The 12,473-nt window shown below is 33.8% G+C and overlaps 1 protein-coding gene across 1 annotated transcript; it reads right to left on the reverse strand.

Moving 5' to 3' along the window:
* Nucleotides 1-3,393: 3,393 nt before the first annotated feature.
* LOC140981903 (protein DAMAGED DNA-BINDING 2) lies at nucleotides 3,394-8,799 on the reverse strand. Its single transcript, XM_073448376.1, has 11 exons — nucleotides 8,547-8,799; nucleotides 8,331-8,421; nucleotides 7,939-8,066; nucleotides 7,497-7,619; nucleotides 7,312-7,400; nucleotides 7,101-7,221; nucleotides 6,357-6,448; nucleotides 5,777-5,906; nucleotides 5,323-5,571; nucleotides 5,027-5,223; nucleotides 3,394-3,987 (listed from the first exon to the last, which is right to left on the reverse strand). Exons 1-11 carry the CDS (start codon nucleotides 8,754-8,756, stop codon nucleotides 3,768-3,770), a joined length of 1,650 nt encoding a protein of 549 aa, XP_073304477.1. The 5' UTR covers nucleotides 8,757-8,799; the 3' UTR covers nucleotides 3,394-3,767.
* Between the last annotated feature and the right edge of the window lie 3,674 nt (nucleotides 8,800-12,473).

Raw genomic sequence — 12,473 nt, forward strand, 5'->3', positions numbered from 1 at the left:
TACGGAGTAGAGTAAATGACTGATGATTAGTGAGGTGCATGACACTCAAAAATCAGTCAAACAATATTTAATTCAGGCACATCGAATAAAAATATAATAGAATAATAAACTGTTAGTCCAAATATTAGCTTGGGATGCTATTTGAATGAAATATAATTTTCATTTTTCCTTCTAATTTCAGTTTATGGTTAGCTTGGTCTCACATAACTATTTTATATATGTACCCAAATGAGGTATTTCTTTAAAAGAGTGAGTTGATTTGTGTAATTGTCGGAAATATCCTTCCATCTATTAATCGTATATTGGTTTTTCCTAACTTTAATATTATTATATAACTAATATATATTATATTATATATTATAATCATTACATCATGTAAGTTTTGCAAATCAATTTAAGGAGAAAAACATTCCAAACAAATGTATACATGATTATTTTCTGAAATAATTTAACCACTCACTTTAAAAAATCAATTTAATAGTATTATTATTTTAAAAATTAACAACAACGAAATTTAACATATAAAATCGTTTTTCATCTTCATAATTACACCAAGTGCTTTAATTTAACACATATAAATATGCCCAGTGCTAAATAGATTATTATAAAGATTTCACTATATTCAAATATTCATAAACAAATCAAAATATATTCAATTATCATAAGTTTTGTAACGTGTAATTAATAAACAACCATTATATATTTAATTATATATCACTTAATTAGTCTAACGAAGATAATAATTAGGGTAGCTGAAGAGAAAAATAGCTAATATTAATTAAATAAATGAAAATTACTTCAAAGCCAATAGTTAATATCATTTGTCACGATGGTTATTAACAATTTTAAATCAGATTCAATCATATACTGCAGACCATGCACCCACTTCACTAGCCAAAGAAAAGTTTTACACGTTCGTAATAAAGACATACTAATAATGACAAATCTTGATGTGATGCTGATTGATATATTCCAACATGATCAAAAAAATATAACAGTCAAAGTATTTATTATTCGACAAAGATATCAAATTTCAACAAGACGTAACTCAAAAATTATTCGAAATTTAACTTTCATAAATGTACAAGTGACTACTTTTTAAATGCTATATTTCTTTAAAACAAATAATATCATTATTTTCGGACCATAATTTATGTACTAACAATAAAAATATGGTATTGCAAGAAACTATGGTACATGGCTTGATTTTTTTAAATGTTATTCAACAATTTGAGCAGCTTTTAAAGTGTAACAAAAGTTACTTATATGAAATTCAATCGTTAAGGAAATAAATTCTAGTTATCCAAATGTAAACTCGAATATTGAGTTGATAATGCGAAAAGAAACTTTAGTCACCGAGTTGCAAGAAGCCAAATTTAGGCAAACTTAATTTTCGCTTCAGAGAATTTGATCATTTAGCAAGTAATTCAAATTAAACTAATGACCAAAGCATGTTTCTATTTTATTTATTTTGATATTTACGTATATTTTTTTAATCAAATAATATAATTATGCACATATATCATTGACATCATCAAGAAGATTCGATCATTAAATAATTTTTAAAAACAAGATGACATTGCTATTCACCGGAGGGAAGTAGTTTTGTTCAACACTTTGTGAAGCTGAATATCGAGATCGTCCCAAGATATTGCAACTATAATTAACTTTACATGCTTAAAAAGATTTATTTATTTTGTATACTTTCTCACAATTAATTTTTCAAGTACCACATAATAATGATGGTTCAAGATGAAAATGAAATAGCTAGAGTGACGTTGTTCGAAGAGGTTATTGAGACATTTATTGGTTTCTCTATCAAAAAATAATTGACATGCATACTAAGGTGAATTAAAATATTTTTAAAATAATATTATAATAATCCAATACATATTGCGGGAAATTGACCTTCAGTCCCCAGCCGTCGTTTTGTTTTGTGTTCCGTCCCTGAATACTTTTTTAGTACCACATTTCCACATGAAGTGTACCACAATTTGTATGACATAGTACCACAATTTTGTGGGTAGAGAGTGAACCCAAAGAAATGTTTTGATTGGGGATTTTTCACCAACTTCTCCTACATATTGCCAATAACTACAAATTTTATACTGCATAAAAAAAAGTAATTTGGAGCATTTAACAATACTTGATCAACCAAGAAAATAAGATCACAATTTTCTTTTCAAATTAGACAAGTCTGTCTCGACTAAAAATGGAATAACAATAATAATTGTAGATGGATTTGAGAAACCAAAACTCGAGAAATACTGATAAGAAAACAAAGAACTGAAACATCAATGAAATGAAAAATGAAGATAAGAAAAAAACGAACGAAAAAGAAAGGGCAAAACAAGTACAACATGAAGATAAGAAGACAACAAACACTAAGAAAATGATAAAACCACATAAAAAGAAACAAAATTCATCATGTTTCAAAGGAGAAACATAAAAATTCAAGATAATGAAAAAATAGATGATTTCAGTAAAATGATGAGGAAACTTAGACAAAACAGTCACACAGAGATGACCCAAAAACTGAAAATTAAATAAGAAAAAAATTTGATAATGCTTTTTTATATTATGAATTTTCAATAGAAAGTGGTTCTTTCGATTTCATTCAATATAAGTGTTTTATGTTCACTTACTCGTTATACCGTTTATTCACCACGTGCAACGCACGTGTTACTTGCTAGTTATTATAAAAAGTTATTATTTGGATTTAGATTTGATGAATGCATTAATTGTTGGATTTTTTTAAATTATATATTTGTTAGAATAAAAAATATTTTTAATATTTAATGGGTTTGCGGGTTCAAAGTCGTGACTATCCCTGGTTTTGGGGTGGGGTGGGCACAAGTCCGAGTAGGGGTCCAAATTTTTCGTGGGTCTTGGTTTGAAGACCCGAGGCAATATTTCAAAGAGCGTGAAACATGATTTAACACTTATTATCCTCGATCCATATGAAGAAGGGTTACGATCCTCAATCCAAATGGGTTTATCACAACCCGACAGTATTTATAATTGGATGGTGTCCAGTACACTTTTTTGATGTATTTTTTTTTTAACTTGATCAATTATTTTAAAAAAAATAACTTTCACAAATTTCAAATGCACTAGAAGATATCATTTTCTTAAAAAATATAATCGACCACTTTCATTTTACAAATTTTCTTCTTTTTTTTTGGTGGGTGAATAACTTTGGATAATCTCTTTTTTTTTTTTACCCACGTCACATTAGTGTCCGTGTAGCTCAATTTGACATATTAATTCAATAGTTTATCAATCAACGAGATAGTTGTGTGAAACGAGCAAATTTTAATGGCTCCAGTTTTGTTGTAAATCCAGACGAATAGAAGAAGCATATTCGCATGCCCACTTTTGAAGAAAACAACATCGGCTGAAAAGTTCTACTTCGCATGCCCACTTTTGAAGAACTTACACATTCAATCCTCAAATTGCTGAAAAGTTCTACAACTTCCTCCGACCAACACCTTGGGGGCAAGTTATCCATAAACAAGCTATTAATATCACCTTAGGACTGACTACACAACCACCAAGGATCACGAACCATCCGAAACTCCCATCTGCAAGGGAGAAAGACCCGCACAAAATATTACAATCACAAACAGGTGCGACATGCCAAAAATACACAAGGGGATATATGCCACATCTTCCCATGATCAGAGTAGAGCAGTAATCCATAGCACAAAAAGCCACTGAAGAAAGTGTCGTTATGTAAGGCATCTTTCAAGATTTTAATTCAAAAATCAGTATTTGCGCTTAGAACCATGTGCCTTAGATGTTAGAGGGAGTTTCTTGGTCTTCAAACTCTTGGAGCCATGTGTACCACCGCCAAACTCGTCATCACTGTTGTCTTCAAACTTCCCTTTGCGTTTATTTTCATTCTTTCCGCAAAGAACAAATTTTCTTTCATCATCTAGCTGCTTTGACTCAAACTTTTCTTTGGGCCTCCAAATGAATATAGACCTGACAAAGTAAGAAAAAGGATGCTCAGGAATCAACTAAGGGAACTGATAATAGTACCAGTGGGTGTACTGATAGTTGTAACTATGAAAAACTAAAATACAGCAGCCAATATGCAGATAACTAAAATGCTGCTAAATTGACAGATACAAGTATAGTGAACAGAAAAAAAGGTCATTTGTAGGGAGATGAATTCACCCTCCTCTAGGCACATAATCCTCTTTGTAATTAAAGGAAGTTCACAACGAAAAAAGTTAAGTGAGATAGTAACAAACCAAGTGCCCCAAAATGCATTTCTTCAAGGGTCAACGACCATATGATACATTTTTTCCGACTATTTCGGATACTTTTTGCTCAACGAATTGAAATGTATAACCCGTTGATCCTCATGGGAGTCCGGTTAATGCAACTTTGGGTATAAATATACTTACTTTGCAGATCCAGAAGCAGTGGAACATCATCGAAAATATGTTTCAATCAAACTGCATACACTGCTGGTCTCATGTTTCAACTGGTATTTTCTAATGGAGAGATGGGACGAGAACCTTGCCTCTGATTAAAAGTCTAGATGCCTTAGATTGTCCATAGAGCTGATATAAAATATGTTTTTGAGTTGGGGGAGGGGAACCTAAGACCTAGTCCCAAACTTGAAACCTTATTGCCAGATGACCATCGGCTGATACAAAATATGTTGTTTCTGCTTGTTCATTCATGACCTATGGAGAAGATCTATTCCATTCAACACACAATGATCTGTCAAAATATATGTCCTACATATTATTGGCAACACTCAAGGGTATGACAAGGATCTATTATTCAATAACTCCAGATTTAATCAATCAAACTAAACATATTATTTTTTATTCATAACTATTCCACATAATCCACAAATTTTTTTATCACATCTGATCCCATAAATCCAAGTTAACGGGCACTTAAAATTTTCAAAAGACTACTTTCGTGTGAAGGTGAAAAATATACATCCAACATAAAAAAAAAATCAGTACCATGTAGATAACGAAAAACGTTAGTTTGTACAAACCTTGAACTGCCAGAGGCCAGAACATCATCATATGGATGAAGCTTGTTCACAGGACTGATTGTTGTAATGTTTGGATCCATCACTTCAGCAACTAACTGACCCGTGCTAATGTCGATAAAATCAATCGGATGCAAGGCGATTCCATCATAATTTTCACTTATATAACGCCCAACGACTACAAGGGACTCTGATGTGTCCTGCACAAAATGGTATTTTCCATGAACAACAATATTTTTAAATATAAAAATCTTTCGACAGTGGAAATTTCAGATATTCCACATACAAAAAAATTTCACCTTTGGATCCCATTCTGCTCGAAAAGGGGTCAAATGGCGATTAAAATCATGACTGTGCACAATTTCTCGGCTTGGAGAATCCAAATTGCCAAAGATGGAATCCCATACACGAAGTCGGTTGTCTTGTGATGTGGTAAGTATTTTGCTGCCACTTCGCGGTGAAAAATAGGCAGAGTTAACAACACGATTGTGTGACATATCATAAATAGAAGATTTTGCCTCTATCATTCGCATGTCCCAAACACGGGCCTGAAGTATTTACATTTTAAGGTAAGAGGGCCATGAAAACCAATAATCAAGAAGTACGAAAAAAGTTCGAGTGTGAATTTATTCTTTTTAAAAACCAACCATTTTATTTCAATAAATATTAATATCATCAGCATTTAGTGAAGGAAAATTATATGATGACATGTGCAATCTACAAGGAGTATAACAAACATATCAACAAGCTTACAAAGTGATCATTTCCACAACTCAACAAAAGATCTGGTTGAAGCGGATGACAATGTAAACCAGTGACCTTGCTTCCTCTCTTATGAATCAAAATAGGCTTTCCTATCACATTATTGGAGCGTGTATCTGCCCTGCGCATGCAAACATGAAAAATAAAAACCAATTTAATGTAATTTTGTCGAGAAATGTCGTATATATAATTTCCTGCATCAAGTTTTGATCATTAACTTCTAAAATTTTTCAGAAGAATGCCTAGTAAACAATATAGTACATTTAACCAAATGGAAGTTCAGAGAAGATAGGCTTGAACTATATAAATAACAAAAATATATAAATACCCCAAAAATGACACCAAATAAATGTTAGAGAAAGTACAATTAGGATTCTAAATATTCAGAAACTTTAATTACTATAGACTGGCATGGATAAAATTCTTTAAATAGGCGAATGGCGGTACGAAAACAGTCTCTGAGGAGAATACTCAAGTGAACCAGGAATCTGAAGATAAATTAAAAATATTTGTTCACAACAAATCTTCGATAAAGATCACACAAGAAAGTAAAAAAATGGAATGCACATACACGTAGAGAAATCCAAAATTATCTGCAGCAAGCAAAATTCCTCTGTCAAAATTTACATCCAGACCATAGATCATCCTCCAATTGCTTGGCCCCTAAAGGAAGACCATGAAAACTAGTAAAGTGAAACTCAATAATTTTGTTATGCATTAAAACACAGGATAACTCAACTCAGTACCAAGAAAATGAAAACTAACAACAAAGACAACCTCCTGACAGACAAAAAAGCAGAGAAATAAAGAAAGCTAAAAGGATGACCACACAAGGTAAAAAAATTGAAAGCAATCATGTTTCCGCTTTTCTTCTGGTTCATACCATATAAATAAGCTAATATATTCGAGACCGAGGGTAAGCCTTGCTGGTGGTGCGCAACGGGTAAAATGGGAGCGGGAGTATAGGGTTTGTGGTTGAGAGATAAGAACTGTTTTGTTTACAAAGCAGTTATTGCTAAAAGTTAATCTTACTTTTGAGTACTTCATAAATGTCCTAACATATTTTTCCTTTTTCTTGAATATAATGGCTATCAAACACATTTTAAGTTTTCAAACATCAATAAGCATGAGCCTAATCTTCGAATGAATGTCATAAATAATTACTCTCCTGTTCAAAACTAAATCAATATTTTCAGATCAGAACACAAAAACACTACTTTTCAGATCATAAACAACTAAACAAGCAAGCCATGCATGAAGTCTCCAGAAATTGGTCATAGTCACTATCTTCTTTCACACTATGACAGTGAAGTACCTGCCACCCATTAGGATTTAGATTCATCAACGAAAATGAAATCCCAGTATCCAACTCAGTGCAGCTTATAGTTCCATCAGAGGAAGCGCTGTAAACTGTTCCATCATTTGATGGACTAAACCTACAGTTTTGTAATGGATGACAATCTGAATAATATCATAAGTGATACATTTATTGTCATGGCAAAGCAACAGAAACAACAAAATCTCACTTCATGCTATTAAGTATACAGCTGTGAATGTTCCCATATACCGTCCTCTCATGTACTTTTCTGAAATCCCAAACTCCAAGTTGTCCTTTCTTCAACAGAAGACGGGATTAGCTCATCTAACAGAAAATGTCCCAGAAATATATGAATGCTGAAAGCTGATGAGCATAGCAAGAGAGAGATCTAACCTTGTCACCGGATAAAAGAATATGATTATTTGTGGGATGGAACTCCAAGCATGTAACACGTCTACTGTGATATCTAATTACAGCACAAGTCACTTGATTTGGGATCACAAATGATGTCTTCATCTGTTCAAAATAGGACAATAACCCATTATGAGATGGCACATAATGTCTCCATTGTTTAATAAGACAAAAAAAAAACATGAATGGTAAAAGGACAAGTAGCAACATGAAAAATCAGCTGTTGTACACAACCCAAAGACAAATTCAATTTTGAAAACATGAAACTGAAAAGAATTTCCCAATGAATCAAGCTATAATAATACATATCAATAAATGAATTAAGATTGAAAGGGGTTGATCATTAGGTGTAATGACACTTAAATTTCAAAATGAGAGAGAAAGATGCACACAAATTTCCACAAGGAAAATCGAGAAATCTTACGGCGGGAACACGACATCCAAGCTGGCGTTCAAAAACGTATTCCAGTGAACTACTATTGCCTCTAAAGGATGCTGGAATGACCCCAAACTCCATAGCCACTCGATGTGGACAAGTCAGAGTAGTGTGCCCTTCATATTAGAACAGAACTGATAAAAAGAATTACTGGTGAAAAGGCAAATGATGAAATACGACCATATTGCTCATGACTACAAAACGATCAAAAACAGGATACCACTTTTAGAGTATTAAAACCAGACAATTACATATGTATAGATGACCAGCTTCGAGGCACTCAAAGTCACCAGCAACCCACAAATTAATAAAAAGTTAAAAGAAAACGAACTATAAAACATATTGCTTTTTCCAACAGGTAGGACGAATGGTATTGGTACCAGGCATTTTACAGAGGAAACATGGCTTCATCGGGCAATCAATATAAGTCGCACCCCTGAACCCGGCTTCATGACCCGGCCTCTTACACACCTAAATCACACAAAAATCAATCTTTAAACTCAAAGAACAACAAAAATAGCAACAAGTTAACTGTAATCACTGCAGTTTTGGGAAAGAAAAAAAAAAGAGTGATGAAGGGTGGTCGTGTGGCTTACTTTGCAGACTTTCTTAAGACTAATGGTGATGGGCTTCTTAGTCGAAGTCGACGCCTCTTCCGCCATGTTTTCATCATCCTTCTCCTTTACTTGTGAACATTCTTCTTCTTCTTCTTCTTCTTCTTCTTCTTCTGATGAAGTCTCCTCCGACTCCGAATCTCTCTCGATCACCACTTGCGGGAGCAACATGCCTCTCCTCTGCGGCGCCATTTGCAATAAACTACCAATTCTTTTTTTGATCAAAATATATAAATCACTGGAGGAGGTAACGGGATAAATGAGCAAATAAAAGTTAATAATATATTTTGTTAATCATTAATTAATATTTCGGATATTAAAATAAAAGCTCTCTAAATTTATTATCTGACTTAATAACTCTTCGTTTCTTACATTAAAGTTTAAGGGTAAAAACGTTACACGTCGCTTCGATGTCTTGAAAACTGCACCGACTTTAGCATATATTTAATTTAAGACAAAAACTTGTGTGAGACGGTCTCACGGGTCTTATTTGTGAGACGAATCTCTTATTTGGGTCATCCATTAAAAAGTATGACTTTTTATGCTAAGAATATTACTTTTTATTGTGAATATGGGTAGGGTTGACCCGTCTCACAGATTAAGATCCGTGAGACGATCTCACATAAAACTCATTCTTAATTTAATAATAATATACTTGGCCGGGGAATGATTTTACCATAATATTATGTCAAATATCAAATATTTTGTCATTTATTATATGAATATATTTTTATTAAAAATGTTAATTTTTAAAATATATTAAAAAAATATTTATATTGAAATTCTAATTAAGATAAATAATAATCATAATAATATTAATTTACTAACGATACTCTTTTAAAACTTGAAAAATATAATAAATATAGATATTTAAATGTAGTTGTTTAGTCCAAAATTTTAAAATCCAATGAAAATAAAACTCCATCAGGCATGAAGGCCCAAATATTGCTAAGTCCAAGAATGATATAGTTGGTCCGAGAAAAGCAAAATAGAGGAGTTGATCAACGACGCATCATGGTTGATCGTGAAATGTGACTGGAACTGCTCCGTGGAGTGTAACAAAAACAGAAAGAAGAATCAGAATAGGCACATGACAAACACATCTAACAAAAGCAGTAGCAAAACATTTTTAAATTTCTCTCAATAGTTCATATGTATTTTTTTTTTCCAATTTTAAGTATTTTAGTTTCTTCAAATTTTGCATATTCCTCCAACTTTCTTATGAAAATGTCGTTCATGTTCATAACAACGTAATTAAATTTGATATTGTTCATGTATTTTATCTATAATTTCATCATATTTCTCAATTTATATTTTTTCGCTTTGAAGTCATACCGAATGAATTAGAACTAACGGTCGAATCGGGACACACAACGCTCGATAAAGAAGTCGGATCATTTCACATTTGGAATGATCACGTGCGGCACGCCCCGCAAGTTTTCGTGAGAAACAAATTGGCACGCCCAATGAGACATGATGCCTCCAAAGCGTACTGAGAAGAATGAAGGAATTCCTCCATCACATGGGAAAGGTCATCGCTCACAGGAAGAAGAAACTGATGCAGATGGAAGAGCAATTGAAAGACTCGTACACCAGTTCGAAGAAGAGGCTATGAAGGAAGGAGTTGCAGTTTCTGGTGGCGATGGGGCTTCAACAAACTTCATGTTGACCATGGAGAGAAATATCCGCAGTGATATCAAAGAAATGACCAAAGCTTTCACTACTGTCATGATGGAATTTGTGGCAGAAGTAAAGGAATGGAGAAATTCTGCAAAAGGCGAGATTATTACACCAGAAAATGATAATCTTCAAGAAGCTGACACTAAACTGTTTAAAAATCAAGGCTAGGGATCGGGGATTTCTCAAGCAGGTGAAAAGCGTCGCTTGGGAGAAGCATCGATTCTTGAATCTGCCAGGGAATGAAGTATACTCCTCCGCACTAAAGGGACGAGGAGTTGGGGTTGAAATACCAAAATTGCAGTAACAATAAAAAAGTGACTGGTAATATATTTTCTGTGACGTCTCCTAACTTGCATCCGGGGATGTATGGTGATGGGGGAATGCGCGGATATTCAGTACCAAATTCTGGGAATAACACCTGGGGGCAATCTATCCCCCACACCAGTTAAGAAAAACTCTAGTGTTGGATTTTGAGACAGTACGTGATGTTATTCAAAAGTTGTATGGCCCAGGAGTTAGGCCAATGAACCGGCCAGAGTTTCACAAACCGTATCCTGACATTGTTGATCGTGACAACCCTTATCTACGAGGATACCGCATTCCAGACTTCACTTTATACTCTGGGGAAGATGGTCTGTAACGCCTTGAAAATTTGAAGGTCCACGCGAACCACATGCATGCAAGTTATTAAATTCCTTGTGTATTTCAATTAATTATTTTAATTGAATAAATTAATTATGTTGTGCATATTGACATGTTTAAAATGTACTTTTTCTTCATGGTTGCATTAAAATATATTTTTAAAGGTTATTCGAATTGCGATCGAGGAACGGAGACCAAGGGCTGAAAAATGAAAAATAGCTTTATTAAATAACTGTTTTTAATTATTTAAAATATGGTTGATGTTTTTTCTTATTTTTGAAAATAAGGAGTTTTGAAGTGATTTTATACGCCGGGACGTAATTTTTATCGGTGTTGGATTTTCAACAAAAACGCGAACGTTTTGACAACTCGGTTAATAAATTCACAAATTTTATTAAAAAAATATTTTAAACATGCACTAATGGGCTTATGGACCTATTTTACCATGTTAATGGGCCTAAACTATCAATTAGTGTTTTTATTAATTAATTAAACCTAAACCCTACCTTTAATTATTTAATAACCCACGCCCCACACGCCCTTGAGCATTCAAACTCCTTTCTCTCCAAAAAGCTCACAGCACCCAAGGAAAACAACAAGAGAAAGCTTCGAAAGTCTTCAAGGAAAAATTCAGCCATCGTCCTCGTCGTCGTTTTTCGATTCGTCAACGTTAATTCGTGCGTTAAACACGCAAAAGCACGCCTTAACTTTCTTTCAAACATCTTTCACATCATATTATGTGTATGTAATTATCCTTGCATGAAAAACATGACACACATCTTTTATTTTCGTTTTTTTTATGCCATGGCCAAAAACTCATGATTTTATGATTCAAAACTTGTGTTAATGATGCATAAAAGGGCTGCCATCATAGGGTTATGGGAAGAGATGTTTTTCCACATGTTTAAGGCAATTAAGTATGTGTTTTAGGGCTGGAAAAATTAGAGAAGGAATAAGAACGAAAATAGACTCCTTAAGAGCAAGGACTCTTCGACTAGGAGTCTTCGAAGGTCACGGCTGCTAGCTGCGGTTAGGGAGGGTCCATTAGACTTAAGTGGGCTGCATGAGGTTCCTAAGCTGGCGACAAGAGGGTGGCTCGAAAGGCAAGGTAGATGTGCATGCGCTTGGACGGGTTTTGGGAAAACGGTGCATGCTTAGTTGATAGGTTGAGGGGCTGAGGTTCTAGGTCTTTTAGGTCCTGTCCAGCAGTGTGTTAGGGGTTCAGTCATGGTCCTAGGATCGAAAATTACAAGGCTAGGGTGGTTAGGGTTTTCAAAAGAATAAGAACAAAATTTCAGTAGGTATCCTAGGCTGTTCATGGGTTCTAAATGGCTTAATTTGGGTTGAAAAAGGTTTAGTTATGGGTTAGGAAGCTTTGGTTCAAGTTTGGTTAAGTTTCGAGTTCATACGATTCAAAACCGGGATGTACGTCTAAGTTTTAAAAACGATTTGGGAAATTAGTCGAGGGTATAATTTTACGTCTAAGAAATATTTATGGGTGTATTTTAAGGTCATATGTTAAATTTGGAATGATTAGGGACGTCGTTTCGAGGTCTAAGGATAAATACGAAAAATTATACTTCTAGG

The sequence above is a fragment of the Primulina huaijiensis genome, chromosome 1, assembly GCF_012295235.1.
Source record: "Primulina huaijiensis isolate GDHJ02 chromosome 1, ASM1229523v2, whole genome shotgun sequence".
Taxonomy (NCBI): Eukaryota; Viridiplantae; Streptophyta; class Magnoliopsida; order Lamiales; family Gesneriaceae; genus Primulina; species Primulina huaijiensis.